Consider the following 24,156-nt stretch of genomic DNA (forward strand, 5'->3'; position numbering starts at 1 on the left):
TTATTTAAATGTAACATAATATACACTGTTCAGCCTTTTGAGGATTAGGAGAAGGGAAGCGATTCTGTATCTTTAAGGAGTCTGATGTCAACAGTCATATGCTCTGTACCCGTGGCTAACACACTTCAGCATGGTGGAGCAGTGCCCACACTTCCCACGGAGGCAGAACTCACAAAATCTTTTTTTTTTTTTTAAACACACAAAATTTAGGTTTGAACTTCTTTTCTTTCAGTAGTTGTAGAAAGGACCAGAATTCTCTATTAATATCAAACAAATATGCATTTATTAAATGAAGAAGAATCTCTGCTCTCCTTACCGAATTCTTTTTGTATTTATCTCTGTTAGGACATATACAGGGGGAAACGTAGGGTGGGAGAGGGGGAAAGATGTTTTCTATTTTTGGACTCTGCAAGCTTTGATACATTTTGCTAGAAGCTGTTTAATGTCTTGAGTACTATAATGATGACTGTTTACACATAGTCTCTTTAGTAATCTAAATGGCAAAGTGAAATAAGAATCCAACGTCTGCCCTATTTGCTGTTACCCTGGTCACTGAATACTATAGTTTGTCTCCCCAAACATTTAATTTTGGTTGTGGGTGGTCCATGGTCATGTGTCAGGTATAATTATTATTTTAAAATAAAAGTAAAAAAAGATACCTAGTTCTTCTAGAGATGCATTACATTAGAGCCTTTAGACTCAGTTACCAATTAAACTCTAACATACAGAATCCAACCACAAGAAGTATACATTTTAAAAATCCCATTTGTCAGAAAACAAGTTGAAAGAACACCATGAAATGCAACCTATACCCATAAACCAAAGCATTGTGCCTCTGTGCTTTTCTCTTGAAATACAAGCTTTTCAAAGAAATCATAAATTATGACCTGTGTTGGATTACTCTGTGGGAACATTCTGAAAAAAAAAAAAGTAATTTAAAAATGACTGATCAACCTTAAATAATAATATTTTTAAAAGCTGATTTGTACTGGTCAAGCATCAGCACGAATAAGTTAGAAGAGGATCACAAATCACTAGCCTCTCTAGAGGTTAAATTTTAGTAAAAAGACACATTTGGTGAGTCTTTTTGTTCCTATCAAAATACTGTATCCAAACAATGAAAATGAACAGACGTTTCCAAACAAGAAAGAAGACTGCAGCATCAATATCGTTTTAGAGTTATCCTTTAAATTTTTTTTAGAAGTGTTTTCTACATTCTTAAAATCACTACAGACACTGCAAATAAGGCTTATATGTTTATTTAGTGATCTACAGAGCGAGGGTGCATGGCACGCTTACGTACTGCTTTCTATACCTTTTCTAAGAAAATGAATTTCAATGTGGTTATATTATGGAACCGTCTAGAACATTTTAAATTTACAGAAAACAAGGCTTATTTGGTTCTGTAAAGACTAGACCATTCAGCTTGAACAGGTGTCAGCATATGGTTACTCATATACTAGGATATATTTGCTCAGGTTAAGCCCCAGGGAGAGTTGCACTTCATACCAAATTTCCTTTTTTGGTTCTTTTGAGGGAGAAGGATTCTGTGGGCCTTACAAAGGGCTCATGTATGTGCAGATAACCTTTGCATCATTTGCCATTGTGACCTGTGGCAAGCCATCATCAGTAGGAAAAAAAAAACAATAATGTTAGTCTAACAATTCATTTTTCTTCTTTTAGTATATTCTTGGAGATGAAATAAGAGAATTTGGCCTTCTATATTTTAAGGTAAGGTAAGGTAAGGGTCCCTCTGGACTGATATATGTTGACAAATGATGACAGATATCTGTTACATAAGCTATAGCAGAATTCTGCCTTAGTCATCACTGATGTTTTTTATTGCAGAAGTGCAAATTAAGTCAACTGAGAGCGCATGGGGCATTCATACTGCTTCCTTGATCTCATCTCCTATTTCTGAAGTGTTTGCCAAGGTTTTAAAACACTTTGTCATGAATGTGCGTATGGTGCCAGAGGGGGTGGGGGGAGAGAGAAAGAGAGAGAGAGAGAGAGAGAGAGAGAGAGAGAGAGAGAAGGTAAACCAGAGGGCAGCACTGAAGATACTCTTTAAAACCCCAAAAGATATTTAACATCCTATTAAATAAATAACTTAGAAGGAAATAGAAAAGGATGGAGACAGAATGCACAAGCATACCATACTATTTGTGTTAGGACAGTTTCATACTACTGTGTTTATATTTGTAAATCTGATCCAATTCTTCCATGGTGCCACACCCAAAGCTCCTTTGGTTGTGCATATGATATGACCCAAGTGCTTTCCAGTAAATGCTTGCGTGTCTTACTGCTCATTGAATCATCAGGCTTGAATGAGCAATGAAAGTCTTTGATATGTGTTCATATTCCATAAATAACTTTCCCAAAGATCATTCAACAGAGTATTCCATGTCCTTTAAGTTCTATCTCAGAAGTTCAAAAACAAAAACTTAAAAATGAAACAAACAAACAAACAAACAAAAAAAGCCCAGCCCCTGCCACAATATTGTTCACTTGAGGATAACTTCCATCCAAACTTGATTTGCCTCTATCTTGATTATAAGGCATGACACAATGACACAGAGCTAGTGAAAAGAACTTTGTATGTCAGCAGTGAGTACAAAAACATCCAAAGCCTTCCTTCCTTTAAACAAGCTGAATTCAGGGCTATGTCTTTGCCTTTTGAGCTACAGTCTTCAGTGAGGATACTATCTCTTTCTGTCCAAAGAGTCATTGGTTGTACTGCATCCACCAACAGTGTTTTCTTCTATGTTTGGATTGTCATGGGGAGGAAGTGAGCAGAGGTGTTTTTCCTTCTTGTTTTTTGTCCTCTCCTGGGAGCTCCTTTTCCATTCAATGCCACGTACATTTGCCTGCCATTGTGCTGCCAGTTAAAAGATGCATAGGTGTTGTATCCATTTTCCTCTATTCTCTCTTTCAGCTTACAGTCGTTGTTAAATTCTTTCTGCAAGGGAAACACAGTTATTTATTCAGATGGTGATGATACTTGATTCCATGTGATACAAGCTATGTAATGATCTACACTCCATTGTCTTGTTTGTAGCTTCTATTTTTTCTTACATAAAGTGCTCACTTCATATACAAAACTAACAATAGAAGAGTCAAAAATCCTAAGCACGAAACAGATTCTGTGTTTGAAAACACATGAGCCATCTTTGATGAATCACCGCAGCAGTGCTGTGTCTTCTGGCCCATTAAAAAGTTGACATGCTTTAAATATAACATGGTTTATGTGCCTAGAATGATTATCAGGAAGTAGACATTATAATACCATTATTTATGATGATCTAGCTATAGAGGAGAGTGTTAATAATCTTGTTTTTCATAAGAAAAATGGAATTAGCAGAAATATGGGCTTATCACATTTACAAATCTTATCTACTTAAAAATCAATTCAAGGAATGATTTAAAGCTAAGATACAGAAAATGCTTTGGGGACTAGAGATGTCACTCACTTGATAGTGTCCATACATAGAAAGAAGAAGGCCCTGGCTTCTAGCTGAACATGGTGCCATATGTTTATAATACAAATGTTTGTGGGGTGGCTATTCCTGGTTGTACTACATCTAGAATGAACTACAATCCAGAAATGGACAGCACACCTGTGATCCAGATTTTGAGGCTGGAAAGACACAGGCTTCTGAGCTAGATCTTGATGTGGAGATCTTGAGGCATAGTGGACATGAAAAGCTTAGTCCCAGGCTGGGTAGAACACACCTTTAATCCCAGGAGACTAAGGCAAGCAGATCTCTGAGTTCAAGGCCAGCCTGTGACAAAGCAAGTTCCAAATACAGACGTAGTGGTACACACCTTTAATCTGGGCCACACCTTCTGCTAGAGACCTACATAAGGACATTGAAAGGAGGAAGCCTCACTCTTCTTTATCTACTTACCCTTACTTGCTAGCACATCTATTAGAACCTATTTCTTCAAGATACCAGTTTATATAGAAGACCCCCTGAAACGTCTAGGCTCATGGGACTGAACAACTCCTGGATTCTTAGACTTCCCATTCATGGCTGCCCATTATTGGGTTAGTTAGAGTGCAGAATCTAAGACATTACAATAAAATTCCCTATGGAGAAACATTCCATAAATTCTGTGACTCTCGAGAACCCTGACTACTAGAGATTGGAATGTAGAGGTGAGTGGATCACGAGGAAAGCTACAATAATTAGTTCTAGGTTAGCCCTTGCCACATGAGGCCTTGTTTCAATTTTTTTTTCCAAAAAAATTCTTTGTTTTGTTAATCACCCTGTCAAAATAATTATGAACCTTCTCACTGGGATATCCACCTATACCTGCAAAATTCTGGCACTGCTTCAAGTAACCAATGGTTTTAGAGAGTTTTTGATGAGTCAAGAATGTTCTGTCATCTGCTTCTTGAATTCAGAATTTAGTATCTTTTCCTGCAGTTAATTAAACACAAAACCTGAAGAAATGTCCCTCAGCTCTTGAAGAAAACTAGACTAGTTCAGAAACTAAGACCCCAGAGCTCTGAGTTTCTACTCTCTTCGTCTACCAAAAGGGCCCCATAATTGCGCGGGACCTGAGACTGCATTAGTTAGGGAAGCAGAAACCGGCCTGAGTAGGGCCACAGGCCTCACCCGGCCGGATCAGCGCCAGGGTAGCGGGAGCGCAGGGTTGCCTGACACCCGCCAGCTACCCACGACCCCCGCCGCAGGATTTTGGGACTGCTGGTGAGTGGAACACAGCTTCTGCTCCAGTCCAATCACGCGGGACCTGAGACTGCTCTGGTTGGGGAGAGAGAAATCCGGCCCACACAGGGCCACAAGCCTCTTCCGGTCAGAAAAGCACCTGAGCAGCTGGGGCGCAGGGTCTGCTGACACTCGCCAACTGCCCACAACACCCGCCACAGGATCTTAAGACTTCTGGTGAGGGGAGCACAGCTTCTGCTCCAATCCAATTGCGCGGGACCTGAGACTGCATTAGTTAGGGAAGCAGAAACCGGCCTGAGTAGGGCCACAGGCCTCACCCGGCCGGATCAGCGCCAGGGTAGCGGGAGCGCAGGGTTGCCTGACACCCGCCAGCTACCCACGACCCCCGCCGCAGGATTTTGGGACTGCTGGTGAGTGGAACACAGCTTCTGCTCCAGTCCAATCACGCGGGACCTGAGACTGCTCTGGTTGGGGAGAGAGAAATCCGGCCCACACAGGGCCACAAGCCTCTTCCGGTCAGAAAAGCACCTGAGCAGCTGGGGCGCAGGGTCTGCTGACACTCGCCAACTGCCCACAACACCCGCCACAGGATCTTAAGACTTCTGGTGAGGGGAGCACAGCTTCTGCTCCAATCCAATTGCGCGGGACCTGAGACTGCATTAGTTAGGGAAGCAGAAACCGGCCTGAGTAGGGCCACAGGCCTCACCCGGCCGGATCAGCGCCAGGGTAGCGGGAGCGCAGGGTTGCCTGACACCCGCCAGCTACCCACGACCCCCGCCGCAGGATTTTGGGACTGCTGGTGAGTGGAACACAGCTTCTGCTCCAGTCCAATCACGCGGGACCTGAGACTGCTCTGGTTGGGGAGAGAGAAATCCGGCCCACACAGGGCCACAAGCCTCTTCCGGTCAGAAAAGCACCTGAGCAGCTGGGGCGCAGGGTCTGCTGACACTCGCCAACTGCCCACAACACCCACCACAGGATCTTAAGACTTCTGGTGAGGGGAGCACAGCTTCTGCTCCAATCCAATTGCGCGGGACCTGAGACTGCATTAGTTAGGGAAGAAGAAACCGGCCTGAGTAGGGCCACAGGCCTCACCCGGCCGAATCAGCGCCAGGGTAGCGGGAGCGCAGGGTTGCCTGACACCCGCCAGCTACCCACGACCCCCGCCGCAGGATTTTGGGACAGCTGGTGAGTGGAACACAGCTTCTGCTCCAGTCCAATCACGCGGGACCTGAGACTGCTCTGGTTGGGGAGAGAGAAATCCGGCCCACACAGGGCCACAAGCCTCTTCCGGTCAGAAAAGCACCTGAGCAGCTGGGGCGCAGGGTCTGCTGACACTCGCCAACTGCCCACAACACCCGCCACAGGATCTTAAGACTTCTGGTGAGGGGAGCACAGCTTCTGCTCCAATCCAATTGCGCGGGACCTGAGACTGCATTAGTTAGGGAAGCAGAAACCAGCCTGAGTAGGGCCACAGGCCTCACCCGGCCGGATCAGCGCCAGGGTAGCGGGAGCGCAGGGTTGCCTGACACCCGCCAGCTACCCACGACCCCCGCCGCAGGATTTTGGGACTGCTGGTGAGTGGAACACAGCTTCTGCTCCAATCTTTAAATAGTGACAACGATAACAACTAACCCCAGAGATTACCAGATGGCGAAAGGTAAACGTAATAATCTTACTAACAGAAACCAAGACCAGTCACCATCATCAGAACCCAGCACCCCCACTTCACCCAGTCCAGGGCACCCCAACACACCGGAAAAGCTAGACACGGATTTAAAAGCATATCTCCTGATGATGATAGAGGACTTCAAGAAGGACGTTAATAACACACTTAAAGAAATGCAGGAGAACACTGCTAAAAAGGAAGAAGACAATAAAGAGAAAGCACAAAAATCCCTTAAAGAATTGCAGGAGAACACTGCTAAAGAGTTACAAATCCTTAAAGAAAAACATGATAACATAATCAAACAGGTAGAAGTCCTTACAGAAAAACAGGAAAACACATCCAAACAGATGATGGAAATGAACAAAACCATACTAGACCTAAAAAGGGAAGTAGACACAATAAAGAAAACCCAAAATGAGGCAACACTGGAGATAGAAACCCTAGGAAAGAAATCTGGAACCATAGATGCAAGCATCAGCAACAGAATACAAGAGATGGAAGAGAGAATCTCAGGTGCAGAAGATTCCATAGAGAACATCGGCACAACAATCAAGGAAAATGGAAAATGCAAAAAGATCCTAACTCAAAACATCCAAGAAATACAGGACATAATGAGAAGACCAAACCTACGGATAATAGGAGTGGATGAGAATGAAGATTTTCAACTCAAAGGACCAGCAAACATCTTCAACAAAATTATAGAAGAAAACTTCCCAAATCTAAAGAAAGAGATGCCCATGAACATACAAGAAGCCTACAGAACTCCAAATAGACTGGATCAGAAAAGAAATACCTCCCGACACATAATAATCAGAGCAACAAATGCTCTAAATAAAGATAGAATACTAAAAGCAGTAAGAGAAAAAGGCCAAGTAACATATAAAGGCAAGCCTATCAGAATTACACCAGATTTTTCACCAGAGACTATGAAAGCCAGAAGATCCTGGACAGATGTTATACAGACACTAAAAGAACACAAATTCCAGCCCAGGCTACTATACCCAGCCAAACTCTCAATTAACATAGATGGAGAAACCAAAGTATTCCACGACAAAACCAAATTCACACATTATCTCTCCACGAATCCAGCCCTTCAAAGGATAATAACAGAAAAAAACCAATACAAGGACAGGAACCACGCCCTAGAATCAACAAGAAGGTAATCCCTCAACAAACCTAAAAGAAGACAGCCACAAGAACAAAATGCCAACTTTAACATCAAAAATAACAGGAAACACCAATTTCTTTTCCTTAATATCTCTTAATATCAATGGACTCAACTCCCCGATAAAAAGACATAGACTAACAAACTGGCTACACAAACAAGACCCAACATTTTGCTGCTTACAGGAAACTCATCTCAGAGAAAAGGATAGACACTACCTCAGAATGAAAGGCTGGAAAACAATTCTCCAAGCAAATGGCATGAAGAAACAAGCTGGAGTAGCCATTCTAATATCTGATAAGATTGACTTCCAACCCAAAGTCATTAAAAAAGACAGGGAGGGACACTTCATACTCATCAAAGGTAAAATCCTCCAAGAGGAACTATCAATCCTGAATATCTATGCTCCAAATACAAAGGCAGCCACATTCATTAAAGAAACTTTAGTAAATCTCAAAGCACACATTGCACCTCATACAATAATAGTGGGAGACTTCAACACACCACTTTCACCAATGGACAGATCATGGAAACAGAAACTAAACAGGGACACAGTGAAACTAAGAGAAATTATGAATCAAATGGATCTGGCAGATATCTACAGAACATTCTATCCTAAAACAAAAGGATATACCTTCTTCTCAGCACCTCATGGTACCTTCTCCAAAATTGACCACATAATTGGTCACAAAACAGGCCTCAACAGATATAAAAATATTGAAATTGTCCCATGCATCCTATCAGATCACCATGGACTAAGGCTGATCTTCAATAACAAAATAAATAATAGAAAGCCAACCTTCACGTGGAAACTGAACAACACTCTTCTCAATGATACCTTGGTCAAGGAAGGAATAAAGAAAGAAATTAAGGACTTTTTAGAGTTCAATGAAAATGAAGCCACAACATACCCAAACTTATGGGACGCAATGAAAGCATTTTTAAGAGGAAAACTCATAGCTCTGAGTGCCTCCAAAAGGAAACTAGAGAGAGCACACATTAGCAGCTTGACAACACACCTAAAAGCACTAGAACAAAAGGAAGCAAATTCACCCAAGAGGAGTAGACGGCAGGAAATAATCAAACTCAGGGGTGAAATCAACCAAGTGGAAACAAGAAAAACTATTCAAAGAATCAACCAATCAAGGAGCTGGTTCTTTGAGAAAATCAACAAGATAGATAAACCCTTAGCCAGACTCACTAGAGGGCGCAGGGAAAGCATCCTAATTAACAAAATCAGAAATGAAAAAGGAGACATAACAACAGACCCTGAAGACATCCAAAACACCATCAGATCCTTCTACCAAAGGCTATACTCAACAAAACTGGAGAACCTGGATGAAATGGACAAGTTCCTAGACAGATATCAGGTACCAAAGTTGAATCAAGATCAGGTTAATGATCTAAACAGCCCTATATCCCCCAAAGAAATAGAAGCAGTCATTAATAGTCTCCCAACTAAAAAAAGCCCAGGACCAGATGGGTTTAGTGCAGAGTTCTATCAGACCTTCAAAGAAGATCTAATCCCAGTTCTTCACAAACTATTCCACAAAATAGAAACAGAAGGTACTCTACCCAACTCATTCTATGAAGCCACAATTACTCTGATACCTAAACCACAAAAAGACCCAACAAAGATAGAAAACTTCAGACCAATATCCCTTATGAATATTGATGCAAAAATCCTCAATAAAGTTCTTGCTAACCGAATCCAAGAACACATCAAAACAATCATCCATCCTGACCAAGTAGGTTTCATCCCAGGGATGCAGGGATGGTTCAATATACGGAAATCCATCAACGTAATCCAGTATATAAACAAACTCAAAGATAAAAACCACATGGTCATCTCCTTAGATGCGGAAAAAGCATTTGACAAGATCCAACACCCATTCATGATAAAAGTCTTGGAAAGATCAGGAATTCAAGGCCCATACCTAAACATGATAAAAGCAATCTACAGCAAACCAGTAGCCAACATCAAAGTAAATGGTGAGAAGCTTGAAGCAATCCCTCTAAAATCAGGGACTAGACAAGGCTGTCCACTTTCTCCATACCTATTCAACATTGTACTTGAAGTCCTAGCCAGAGCAATTCGACAACAAAAGGAGATCAAAGGGATACAAATTGGAAAAGAGGAAGTCAAAATATCACTTTTTGCAGATGATATGATAGTATATATAAGTGACCCTAAAAATTCCACCAGAGAACTCCTAAGCCTGATAAACAGCTTCGGTGAAGTAGCTGGATATAAAATTAACTCAAACAAATCAATGGCCTTTCTCTACACAAAGAATAAACAGGCTGAGAAAGAAATTAGGGAAACAACACCCTTCTCAATAGTCACAAATAATATAAAATATCTTGGCGTGACTCTAACTAAGGAAGTGAAAGATCTGTATAATAAAAACTTCAAGTCTCTGAAGAAAGAAATTATAGAAGATCTCAGAAGATGGAAAGATCTCCCATGCTCATGGATTGGCAGGATCAACATTGTAAAAATGGCTATCTTGCCAAAAGCAATCTACAGATTCAATGCAATCCCCATCAAAATTCCAAATCAATTCTTCAACGAATTAGAAAGAGCAATCTGCAAATTCATCTGGAATAACAAAAAACCTAGGATAGCAAAAACTCTTCTCAAGGATAAAAGAACCTCTGGTGGAATCACCATGCCGGACCTAAAGCTCTACTACAGAGCAATTGTGATAAAAACTGCATGGTACTGGTATAGTGACAGACAAATAGACCAATGGAATAGAATTGAAGACCCAGAAATGAACCCACACACCTATGGTCACTTGATCTTCGACAAGGGAGCTAAAAACATCCAGTGGAAGAAAGACAGCATTTTCAACAAATGGTGCTGGCACAACTGGTTGTTAACATGTAGAAGAATGCGAATCGATCCATTCCTATCTCCTTGTACTAAGGTCAAGTCTAAGTGGATCAAGGAACTTCACATAAAACCAGAGACACTGAAACTTATAGAGGAGAAAGTGGGGAAAAGCCTTGAAGATATGGGCACAGGGGAAAAATTCCTGAATAGAACAGTAATGGCTTGTGCTGTAAGATCGAGAATTGACAAGTGGGACCTCATGAAACTACAAAGCTTCTGCAAGGCTAAAGACACCATCAATAAGACAAAAAAACCACCAACAGATTGGGAAAGGATCTTCACCTATCCTAAATCAGATAAGGGACTAATATCCAATATATATAAAGAACTCAAGAAGGTGGACTCCAGAAAGTCAAATAACCCCATTAAAAAATGGGGCTCAGAACTGAACAAAGAATTCTCACCTGAGGAATACCGAATGGCAGAGAAGCACCTGAAAAAATGTTCAACATCCTTAATCATCAGGGAAATGCAAATCAAAACAACCCTGAGATTCCACCTCACACCAGTCAGAATGGCTAAGATCAAAAATTCAGGTGACAGCAGATGCTGGCGAGGATGTGGAGAAAGAGGAACACTCCTCCATTGTTGGTGGGATTGCAAGCTTGTACAACCACTCTGGAAATCAGTCTGGAGGTTCCTCAGAAAATTGGACATAGTACTACCGGAGGATCCAGCAATACCTCTCCTGGGCATATATCCAGAAGATGTCCCAACCGGTAAAAAGGACACATGCTCCACTATGTTCATAGCAGCCCTATTTATAATAGCCAGAAGCTGGAAAGAACCCAGATGTCCCTCAACAGAGGAATGGATACAGAAATTATGGTACATTTACACAATGGAGTACTACTCAGCTATTAAAAAGAATGAATTTTTGAAATTCCTAGCCAAATGGATGGACCTGGAGGGCATCATCTTGAGTGAAGTAACACAATCACAAAAGAACTCACACAATATGTATTCATTGATAAGTGGATATTAGCCCAAAACTTAGGATACCCAAGATATAAGATACAATTTGCTAAACGCATGAAACTCAAGAAGAATGAAGACCAAAGTGTGGACACTGTGCACCTTCTTAGAATTGGGAACAAAACACCCAGGGAAGGAGCTACAGAGACAAAGTTCGTAGCTGTGATGAAAGGATGGACCATTTAGAGACTGCTGTATCCAAGGATCCGTCCCATAATCAGCTTCTAAACGCTGACACCATTGCATACACTAGCAAGATTTTGCTGAAAGGACCCAAATATAGCTGTCTCTTGTGAGACGATGCCGGGGCCTAGCAAACACAGGAGTGGATGTTCACAGTCAGCTATTGGATGTATCACAGGGCTCCCAATGGAGAAGCTAGAGAAAGTACCCAAGGAGCTAAAGGGATCTGCAACCCTATTGTTGGAACAACATGATGTACTAACCGGAACCCTGGAGCTCTTGTCTCTAGCTGCATATGTATCGAAAGATGGCCTAGCCGGCCATCAATGGAAAGAGAGGCCCATTGGACTTGCAAACTCTATATGCCCCAATATAGGGGAAAGCCAGGGCCAAAAGAATGGGAATGGGTGGGTAGGGAAGTGGGGGGCGCTATGGGGGACTTTTGGGATAGTATTGGAAATGTAATTGAGGAAATTATGTAATAAAAAAAAATGAAAAAAAAAAAAAAAAAAAAAAAAAAAAAAGAAAAAAAAAAAAAAAAAAAAAAAAGGGCCCCATGACACACTGAAGATAGAGGCCTCAACTGGGCAATTTCTTTCATCTCAGGAATCTTTATATTTTCTATCCTTAAATTATTTATTTATTTTTAAAATTTATTTATACGTGCATGAGCCTGTATTAGTTTGAGTGTATTACATTCTAGCAGGAGCATGCTTAGGTCAGAAGAGGGTATCTGATCCCCCTGAAACTTGAGTTACAGACTATTGTGAACCACTACATGGGTGCTGGCAACAGAATCTCGGTCCTCGGAAAGAACAGTAACTATTCTTAATCACTGAGCCATTGATCCAGGCCACGAAGTTAAATTCAGGTTTCTGTCCTATAGATAATTGCTGGGAACATAATGAAACACCACATGCTTATACTGACATTATCAGTTTATTTTTCCATTCTTGGAGTTTTATAGTAGTGTGTGCTTCTCATCTATAAAGTACTATTAAATACAAAATCCATTTAACGATAGATATAAAGACTGATATAAAGAAGAAAAATAAATTATCTACGATAAGTCTTTTAGTAAAATAAAAAAATCTGTATTGAAAATATTAAATCTTTTTATGAACATATTTAATTTTACTTCTTATTCATTTGTCTGAAATATATGGCTTTCAAGAAATAGAGTTGTGTTTTACACTTACTAAAGTGCTATATAGTTTAAAGAGTAAAAGAAGAGGCCAGTAAGACAGTTAATTAGTTAAGACACTTGCTTCAAAGACTAATGGTTTAATTTCCATTTCGGAGAAATACAAGATGGATAAAGAGAAACAACTCTTTCAGGTTGTCTTCTGGCCTCTACATGTGTGTATTGCAATATGTACCTGCCTTCTCATGTTCACACACAGACACAGACAGACAGACACACACACACACACAAACACAGACAGAGAGACAGAGAGACAGAGACCAAACAAGTGTTTAAACTTTTTAAAATAAAGATTTGGATTATTTCAAATAATTTCATATTGGAGATTCCATAATTGATGCTTTTTCCCTCTCCAAAATGAATTTAAAGAGTAATATTTTTAAAAATGAAGTGTGCCTGATTCAGCTTTCTCACCTCAGATGTCTTGACACTTGAGATGTAACTGAAATGTGCCATAGCTATAATTTCTGGAGGAAGACCTAGATGTTCATGAGATAAGCATAAGCCTAAGTCCTAATGATTAGGAAATCTAGGTTGTACTAATGAAGGACATTTCTCTCTACTGCTTGCTTTCATAATATTGGAAGGTGCTATACAGGATACTGAGAGAAAGTCTTACCTGTCTGTGAACTCTGTAAATTACCGTAATGACTGATGTATCAAGAGTTGCCCACAAATTCAATAGTGGTACAAATATTATGAGGATAACCACCACTTTCTGATTATACTTAAGGCCTATTTCGCAGGAGGAAACATAGACTTGATACTATAAATCTGGCCAAGGATTCATGATTGGGGAGCGCATGGGACCCAAGACTGTACCTATTGGTATTAATTTGTGAAATGAACAAAACATCAAACTTTCCTGTAAATCTCCTCTGTCTCTCCTGGTGGATTAGCACACCATTTAGATCTCACCAGAGAAGTTTCATTGTGTATTGTATTGGATGGTAGTTGACAACATGTCAGTGGAGAGTAAATGTCATGGACTCATTAGTCTGCTCTTACACCCACCTTCATAAGGATCTGGGAGTATCATAGTATCATCTACTGCAATCAAGGACGTACCACACCTGTGATTATCTAACAAAACTACATCAGATCAAGGCAGTCAACACTGTATCATGGACTAGGAAGGCATTAATAGGCTTCATCCCTAACCAAGATACTGTGGACAGCTGATGGCTTCCAGAGAGGCGAGCGAGTTTACTATTGAGGGTGTGGATGCAGGTATGTCTACCACACTAGTAGGTGAATCTACACCTAGGACTGTTTAAACAGCATACAACTGAACCCATGAGTTATTTAAAAAGGAGGTAGCACCAAAGTGAATTGAGATAGTAAGGAGGTGGAAGTGTATCTTGATGGAGACAGGGCCAGGAGTTGGTGGTGAATAAGATCATACTGCATTGTGAGTAATTCTTTTTTTTTTCTTTCTGCATGTCTTTTTTTTTTATTACATCTTTTCCTCAATTACATTTCCAATGCTATCCCAAAAGTCCCCCATACCTTCCCCCCCACTCCCCTACCCACCCATTCCCATTTTTTTGGCCCTGGCGTTCCCCTGTACTGAGGCATATAAAGTTTGCATGTCCAATGGGCCTCTCTTTCCAGTGATGGCCGACTAGGCCATCTTTTGATACATATGCAGCTAGAGTCAAGAGCTCCAGGGTACTGGTTAGTTCATAATGTTGTTCCACCCATAGGATTGTAAAAGAGTTAGGTAAAACAAGATCCCACATTGAATTAGGGTGGATTAAGGAAAGGTTTTGGATTTTCTGTGCTCATCTGAGACATTGATTTGATTCGTCAATCATGATACTTGAAGACGAGACTAATTCATCCTCAAGACTTGCTCAGGTCTATCGTTCAACAGAAACCTTGCAACATAGGATAGTATTGCTCTGAAAAATGAAAGAAAGATAGACATTCCCCATAAATGAACAGAAGAAAATATTCAAGGAGAATAATACAGACAAAGTTTCACCAATCACTCATGTGTTTGCTCAGAGATTCTTCCAGGCAGGCTTCTGTAATCAATAGAAATCATTTTGGAAACAATAATACAAAAATAAGAATCTCAGTGTTATCTCCTGGCATGTAGATGCATACTAGTATGCAACGTTGATTTTTAGCAGTATACTCTTTAGATATTTAGTTCTTATGTGGGCTAGAAGCAGAGAACATGTTTTCTAATGGAGCTACTGGGGAGGTAGATAAGTTTTTGCATTGTAGTGCTCTGGAAACCCGAGTGGATCTAGATGTTGTGTGCATAGTGAGAGAGGTGGCTAACTCAGCCTTCTTCCGGGTTACAACCTGTTAGTAGGAGGTTGGCAGCAAACACACCGATGATAGAAATACCAGATAATAGTCATTTCAGACAGTGAGCCTATCTAGGTAATATCTAGGCAATATGGTAATAGGATAGAGTACCTGGGGAACAAGTTCAAACGAACAGGTGGAATGAAGAGACTTATAGAGAATATAGCTCAAGAAGAGGCATCCACAAAGCACAGGAGGTATGTCAGCATAGAAGGGAATGGGTAACTGATAAGAAAATGTCATTACTTTTAATGTCATAGTTCATTTGAGAGTGGGTTATTACTCTCTTGATACCACATTGTAAAAGAAGCATGTTTTAATCATTAAAATTGGTTTCATCTTTTCTCACAACTTAAATTGTATACTTTATTTTCTTAAGCTAACTTACATTAGATGATTCTGTATTATTTTGCCTTTGGATAGTATGTGTATATTTAAGTACCTCTTCAAAGAGTATACGAATACACTCTTACATCCTGACTCTGATACAGTGGAACAAGAAGGGACTTTTAGTTTAGTTGATATTTTTAAAAGACCAAGACCTCTTGCTTTGTTGATCCAAAGTTGTCCTCTTACCTCAGCCTTAGGTCGCTGAAAATTAATGTGCAGGCCACTGTCTGGATTCAGATATATTTTGCTTTTGTTTGTTTTGTTTTGTTTACTTTAGAAGTGATTTATTTTATGTGTATGGATGTTCAGCCTGTGTATTTTTCTGATTACCTGCATGTCTGCTACCTAAGAATGTTAATAGAGTATTTTATGGCCTGGAACCTATGGTGTGAGCCATCATGTGGTTACTGATAACTGAATTTGGCTCCTCTGCAAGAGCAGCAAGTGTTCTTAACCACTGAGCCATCATCTCTCCATGCCTATGACACCTTTGAAAGAAAAATTATAAGCAGATATGTTTATTTTGTTGTTGGTGGTGGTGGTGCTGGTGGTGCTGGTGGTGCTGGTGGTGCTGGTGGTAGTGTTGGTAGTATGTGTGTATCTGTGTGTTTGTGTGCGCGCGTGCATGAGTGTGTATGGGGGGCAAATAAATGAGTGTGTGTAAGCAGGAAGACCACTGTGGAGGTCATCATTGTCCTACCATATGAGTTCTGGAGATTGAACCCAGGTTGTTAGATTTGAGAGAACGAAGATTTATAGGCTGGGCCATCTGGCAAGGCCCTAAACATGCTTAATAAAACCAAAAGCAAAAACACTATTTTCTCAAAGTGGTAAGAATTTAAAGCCCTAAATAGAGCTGTTTTAAAAAATGTTTTACTGCCTTTTTAGGCTTCTTGGGGGAATAATATGCAATGAAGAAATTGAATTAAAATTCCTGTGGCCCTCATACCAGGATTTGTCCTGGTATGACTGGCTTGTCATTTAACAGCAGAGCTGATATGAATAAAAAACAAAGCTAGATCATTTGAAGACGTATGGTTCTCAACTCAAAACCAATAACACAGACAGCAGTGGGCACCTCCTTGAATGTATAAATCCTTAGTCCTTAAACTTGAATCAGATAGTATGGGACTGTGTTCCATCATTATGCTGTTTAACAAAGCCTCGCACTGATTTTGTAGCTTACTCAGGTTTAAGAACTACTGACTACCCTTATACTAATTAAGAAAGTAAATTTACATATTGAAAGTTAATTTTTGATAACTATGAAAAATGTGAAAGTATACAATATCTCCCTAGAAAATGATGTACTTATTAAATACCCGTGTCAAATGTTACTATATATTCTCCAAAAATATAATTAAAAGTTTATGTATCTATATTCCATGTATTCCTCTATGGTGGAATTTAGAAAAATTTAAATTCATTTAGTGATGTTTAGTATAGTGCTGGGATTAAAACTGCAAGACATATCCATAGTCATTAATTGTCCTGCTTGTATTATACTTAAAATGGCAATTAAGAGATTGAAGCAGAGTTCTGCCGTCATCACAAGGCTACTGTACTACTAATGGTCTTTTCTTACAATACAAGCTAGTTGTTCTATAACTATTTTGTATTTGTTGACAGTTTCCCCTATATAGTATAAAATGCTTGAAGTCAAAGATTGCTCCTCTCTCTCTCTCTTCTCTCTCTCTTCTCTCTCTCTCTCTCTTCTCTCTTCTCTCTTCTCTCTCTCTCTCTCTCTCTCTCTCTCTCTCTCTCTGTATGTGTGTATATGTGTGCATTCACATGAATGAAGGAGTTGTTTTGCTTTGTCTGGGAATAGGTTCTTCTATGTATCTACACTAGTACAGAATATGTGATCTTCCTGCCTCAGCCTTCCAAGTGGTGTGACCAGAGTTGTACATCACCAATCACCACTTGTTATTCTAAACTTCTTCCTTATATATCCTTGGGAGGCAGGATAACCAGTATCTGGCACACAGTAGCTACCCACATGTTTAATTAAGACATTTCTTCTAAAAGTTTAAATCATATACCATAAATGATACTGTTTTAATTATTATGACTGTGATTTTAATTCTAAATACTTATTATTTTATGTGAGGTCTCAGTCAAAAAGACTTTTTCTAAATGAACTGAACTTGAATTTGAAGAGGTCATATTCAAAGTACTTAACACTTATCAGTCTACCCAAGGCACATGAGGACCTTACTAAAAGAGTATCCTTTATTATTACATGTAGTTTTTGTTTTTGTTTTTGTTTTTGTTTTGGTAGAATTAGACCCTACTGTGAGGACAATATTTTGTTTTTACATAATGTCTATAATGTTCATGCATAGTTAAAATTTAATCACTATTACCTAGGTATGTGAAATTCCGAGGTATGTTTCATTATTTATGATTTTAACAAAGTACACAGCATCTGAGCTGTGGTTTTACTCTTCAGCTATGGCAGATACTCATAGTGCATGATCTTCCATTCCACCCAATGTTTTTGTTTTAAGTGATTCTTCTCCAAGTTGTCATCTCTAGTCTCTACAGTATTTCATCCAGATGCTTCTGTGAAAGCCTGATTGGCTTGCAGTTCTGAACATTCACAAATGTTAGTAATGGCCTGTTTAGTAGACTCATTGGCAAACAGTTCGGGAGATTATAGAGTTGAACAAGCTGTTTGCCAGCCCTTGAGATGCTGCAAATCCTATTAGTAGCGATCAAATGACAGCAAAGCCATTCAGTGTCTTCTCTAGGAAACCATCCAAATCTTTGGTACTAACAATACAATGTGCTTTGAAAACAAAATCAGACTACTTACTGAGCCATAGAGTTTCCCCTTCTTGTTCATGGCTAAGTAATAGTTGCTGTTGATGGCTTTGACGGCAACAACTCCGATTTCCACTGATGTTATCTCTAGGACACCTAAAACACACAATCACAAAGTTGAGCTGCAAAGGGTCATCATGTTTAGCTGGGAGAAGATAAGAATCAAAACAAATGATAAAGTACATTTTCTATTATCCTCAAGGCAAAAGACAAACAATGGGATAGCCAAACTGAGCCAAAACTGTTGAATGTGTTGAAAACCCCAGCGAGTATAGGAAACCAGTAGTGAAGCTTTGAGAGGTTGTCCCTCCATTTGTACTCTGAGCATATACAGGCGAATGCTGTTTTAATTAAAATGCTTCCTTTGCAACCTCTGCAATTTCAACCCCATAAATATTGAAACTACTCATCTTAGCCTAGATTTTTAAAAAAAAACTTATCAGAGCCTACATCTGTACTGTGGTATTAAATTAAATCCGTAGCATATGTCAATGATCTGTCAGATTTACCTCAATCTGTAAAAACAATGGTAAACTATTTTTCCTTTGGAGCACATCTAGATAAACTAAATCCCTTGGCTGCATTTTAACTGATAAATTCATTTCTTTGACCAACGTGTTGACATTCTGAGGTACAGAGAGACTTGTCTCAGCATCCACACCATCTTACAAAAGCAGATACAATACTCCAGGTTAAGGGATTATCGCTTTTTCTAGAAGGAAGGGGAAATGGACAGAAGTAGTAATTAGCAAACAAGACCACTTCCTCCAGTAAAAGGCAGAGTTTGGTGTATGCAATGATGATATTCTTTGAAAAGTTTATAGGCATATGTGGGAAAAGTCATTTGATCCAGAATGCAAAAGCCCACCTGTTTTGCCTAAGATCTCAGAATAAAACTGACTTCATTACTTGCAATAGAGCTTGCTCAGGCTGGATGAGCAGGAAAGTGAAGAGAGTGTAACATTGGAAATGGGGTATATGCATTTGACTCCTGGCTCTGCATCTATTGGGAAGTGCCCACAGAAGTCAAGAGACTGCCCCACGTCTCAGCATCATTTGAAAAGTGGCCAACATAATATTTCCTCACAGAATCTTGCAGTGAAGAAGGTCCATAAAACAATGATTATAATTTGCCTAGCTCTCAGAGCTTCTGTTAGTATTAGAGGCAAGTTTTCTCCTAATAGTTCTGAAACTTGGAACTTCTTCCTAAAGTTATGAAACTTTTCCATACATCAGATAAACTTTCGTTGGCTTAGCTAGCTAATGTGGTGGAAGGAAATCGTAAGTTCCCACATATTGTGTATCACCTAACATGACACACACCATCTTAAATGTAGTATATAAAATGTATCCTCAGATGTTTTTTTTTTTTTTTTCCCACAATGGAACAAATGGCTTATACTCAGAACTTGAATGTTTTCTCTCTTTTTCTTTTCCAGGTTAGACTACTAAAAGGTAGAAGAAATGAGAGAATAACTAAGTTGACATTAAAGGAGACTTGTGCAGGAAAACCTCTATCCATGTGTAGAGGAAATGTCTAGCCTCATACAACACAATCTTCATTAACGTAAGATCCCATTGCATTTGCAAGGCCAGATTCTAAGGTGCACTTTGGGACAATGTTTACATCATTAATACCTATCACCTGTTACAGGATATTTGAACCTATTTCTAGTTAGAGTGTGGCTCTGCCCTTAGCACATTTTAATCCCTCTGACTGGAATACAGACAAGCCCTTAGTATTTACCTTTAATCCCAAATGATGAAAGTAAATAAAGTGAGTTTGTAGAAGGAACCACCCATGTTTGAAAGTGATGTCAAATTGAGTGGATGAACAAGTGATGGATCAAAGAACAGTTTGATGGGACAGAATATGCTCAACTCTCAAGAGAAGAGAGAGCAAAGGGAAGTGACTTAAGGTAGAGCAGGCAGTACAGGAGGAAGAGAGTGCAGCAAAGGATACAGTAGAGCTCGTGGAGAGCAGTGCAGTAGAGTGGGAGTAGAGCAGCTCAGAGAGGGAGGAGGCAGTTTTACTGGGAGAGTTTTATAGAGATCGATTGAAGAGAGAACAAGCTAGACACAGGGAAAGACAGAATGAGCAAGAGAATGAGAAGGAGCCAGAATATTAGAAAAGATTGCTAGAGTTAGTTTGAGGCCAAGCAGAGCAACGCAGAGAGAAAAGCCAAATTGAATAAGTCATCTGGGAGAGAGGACTTTGATCCGGAACATCTGAGTTGAACCAGCCAGGTAGAGCTTAGAAAGAGCAAGGAAGGGTGAGTTTATTCAGCAACAAGTCTCAGAGGCTGCAAACATTCTAGGCCTAGCAGATGAAGGCAATAAGCCTCCCAGACAACAATTACATCAGGTGAAAAAAATTTACTTTTACATTACCCTATGCTGGTTGTTGCCCTCAGGGTATTCATACACATATTCATTTGAATAATTTAAAAAGTGCTCTCTTGTGGTGAATGACTGTAATATCTATAACTGTTCATCAAGGAGGTATTGCCATTCTTGTCATCAGTTATAGATTAGAAACTGAATGATAAAGATACATAATATAGCGCACATACAAGGTCAAGACAAGTTCAGTCCTGTGGCTTTTCTCTTCACATCTGGTTATTTTCCTTTTCCTTCTCTTTCTCCTTCCTACAATTGGTTTCTAAAGAAACCATTTAGCAATATAACTCATTATTAAATGACAACATGCTATTCTCCCAATGATATTGGGGTGCCACTTGGGAAAATGTCAGAGTTTCAGAGGGGGGTAAACTTTAATAAACTTATGACAAGGAGAAGATACTAATTAGACAGCACGTGGCATTCCGATGTGATGTAAAAATTTAAGCCTCTGTGCCTCTAAAGAAGGGAGTGCAAAGCCGGGCATGGTGGCACAGGCCTTTAATTCCAGCACTTGGGAGGCAGAGGCAGGCAGATTTCTGAGTTCGAGGCCACCCTGGTCTACAGAGTGAGTTCCAGGACAGCCAGGGCTACACAGAGAAACCCTGTCTCAAAAAAAAAAAAAAACCAAACAAACAAAAAATGAGACCAAGCTGAACAAAGGAAACAAGATGGTACGAATATCACCAAATCCATGGCTGTCTGTTTGGAGACTCTGGCACACAACATGTCAGAGAATCTGCTAAATAAAATACACTTGGAACTCTTTGTGTTTTACCTCAAATGGGAACTCAGTATTTAAAGGACTGACCCCCCCCCTTTTAACTTTATATCTAGTTTGGGCAAGCATATAAATATTTAAAGCATTTTAAAATTGAGACATTAAAATGTACATATTTAAGGGCCATCATACAATGCTAAAGAATGTATGTGTATTGCTTGATGATTATATCAGAATTAGTTTGCCTTTGCCTTCAAAGGAGGTTTGCTATTCTTTCAAAATAGAACAAAAGGAAAGACTTAGGTGATTTAATGCCCTTTTGAATTCTGAAAGTAAGTCTGGGTTGTACCACAGATCATCAATTCATAATTGAAAGCTTCATAGGACCCAGACAGTGGCTGAATTTATTGCAAGCACCCGTGTATGTGAACACCTCTTTGGGAGGAACCAAGTCTGCAGGTGTCTTAGATAGATAGATAGATAGATAGATAGATAGATAGATAGATAGATAGAGATTAGAGATATATGTAGATCATTCTTGGAAAGGAACTCCAGAATTTTTTGAGGTTTGTTAGATCAGCTGCTATTATATTTGTATGTGTCTACATAAAATGCAATGCCAGTTGAAAGAGTCTCCTGCTTAAGAGTGAGTGAAGGGTATGTGGAACCTCTCTCCATTTTTGCAACCAATATGATGCTACAATTATTTCTATTAAAAGCTTTGGAGACTCAGACAAATGGCTCAGTGGTAAAGATATCTATTACCAAGCCCAAGGACAATTAAAATACTTAGATACTTTGATAGTTTTAATCAATATTTTGAAATATGTCATGTTTAGTTTAATGGCATTACAATTTTAACCTTTTAAAGTTAAACCTCTCCTTCTTTCCCATTAATTGTAGAGCCTCAAACTGATCTACTCTATGCTAACATGGAAGAACATCTTGGTCACCCTCACTTTTCAATTGTGTACATCAGAGTTTGAGTAGCCACACAGAGAAGTATGAAGCAGGTCATGGCTATGCATTTGGTCCCCTAAGAATCACATTGGGATTTATCTCCTCTATAATTCATATTCATTAAAGAACTGTAATAGATACATGTTGTTCATAATATACACTTGGTAGATAGTCAAGAATGCCAAGAGAATCAATTGACTGTGCATGGCAAAATGGGGGCATTTCTGAAATCTACAATTTTTGTTTTTGCTAGGAGTCCTATTTGTGAAATTATGAATCAATAAGTTCATATATCACTAAAACAAACATGAAATTGAAGATAACTTCAAAATGAATTCAAAGAAAAAATCAATTGTAAGGTATATTTGATATCAGTTATAAGTAAGTTATTGTAAATCTAGAGGGTCTTTTTAATAAAATTTAAATATATGCTCAACTATTAGCTAATATAATTATAAGTAGAGGAATTTTGAACATGATGTTAAAAGGTTATTTTTCATGTAGGATCTTTAATTTAAGCAATAGTTCATTTTTGATCAATGGAAGACAACAAAATATTTTTATGTTGCCATTAAGCTGTATCTCCAAATCCTTTAAATTTATTTGAAAATAATAAGTAACACAAATAAAGGCCCCTCATAGGCGTTGTTCTTTTATATATGACTCAAATTCCCAATTAATTTAACAAAATATATCAAAGTTAAGCTTTGTGTTATTTGCAAACTGGAGAAAGCTTTGGCAAAATTATATAAATTAGTTGGCATATACTGTCTTGAATATAGTTGATTTGATATTTAGATCCAAAGCCTTTACTCTTTCTACAGTGTTAAGCTTTATTAAATAAAACTGCTATTAGTAATATACCAAAGGTTTAGATAGAGTCATGAGAGTGAGGTAGGTTTATATGATGACATTTATGGCTAGAGACCCACGATTAAGGTAGGTTTCTGTGGTGGCATTCATGGCTACATACACAGAAAGACCTGAGCTAATCTGTTCTTCTTCACCAGTCATGCCTCAAGGAGGCTTTGACAGATGTCTGTACCTTGATATTGAACTCTCTGTCCCCTGGAATGATGAGTCAAATAAACCTTTGTTCCTTACATGGTACACAGTTTCAGGTATTTTGTCATAGCAGCAGAAAAGGTACTAATACAGACCCTATCTGTTCTTCCTTTAAAAAAACCTCGGTTACCTTTGTCATAGAGTTGACCCCAGTTCCCATAATCCTTCTCTCCCTTACTATGACTGTCAGAACAGCTGGCCTATTGTCTGGAGCAGTCTCTAGTGCTGTTATTTTCCCTTTGATGATCATATGATAATAATAATAAAAAAAAAATCATTCAGAGCCTGTAGAGTTAAAAACTCACCAAAATCTTAGATGTTATGTGTCACCAAAATATTCCATAAATATTTGATATCAAAAAAAGATCAAAAAGACTTTGCCCTATGAAAGGGAGCTGGGCATGTTACTGTCTGTTAGTTTACTACCAGTTTGAACCTGTCTGGGTTTTAATCAAAATAAAATATCATTTATCTTGGAGTCACATCTGTCATATTGGAGTACAAGCACTCTAAAATTTATTTTGCATACAGCAACAATGAGAACATGTTTTTGACCTGTCTGAGATAGTGTATTAGGCTAATTCAACAATTTAGCTTAATTTCTTTTGAAATAATGTGTAAGTAATCACTATGTTGAGTGTAGCTCAAAATAATATATATGATATTAAATTTTGGGGTTTTTT

At 39.1% G+C, this 24,156-nt stretch overlaps 1 protein-coding gene across 1 annotated transcript in view; it reads right to left on the bottom strand.

Moving 5' to 3' along the window:
• Positions 1-285: 285 nt before the first annotated feature.
• The window catches only part of Fgf10 (fibroblast growth factor 10), an 86,312-nt gene continuing 62,441 nt past the window's right edge, over positions 286-24,156 (bottom strand). The window contains exons 2-3 of the mRNA XM_021180795.3: positions 18,320-18,423; positions 286-2,959 (exon numbers count right to left, since the gene is read on the bottom strand). Coding sequence (XP_021036454.1) covers positions 2,762-2,959; positions 18,320-18,423 — 302 coding nt within the window. The 3' untranslated portion in view covers positions 286-2,761. The remainder of the gene's footprint in view (positions 2,960-18,319; positions 18,424-24,156) is intronic.

The sequence above is a fragment of the Mus caroli genome, unplaced genomic scaffold (assembly GCF_978045245.1).
Source record: "Mus caroli unplaced genomic scaffold, Mus_caroli_1 scaffold_15, whole genome shotgun sequence".
Taxonomy (NCBI): domain Eukaryota; kingdom Metazoa; phylum Chordata; class Mammalia; order Rodentia; family Muridae; genus Mus; species Mus caroli.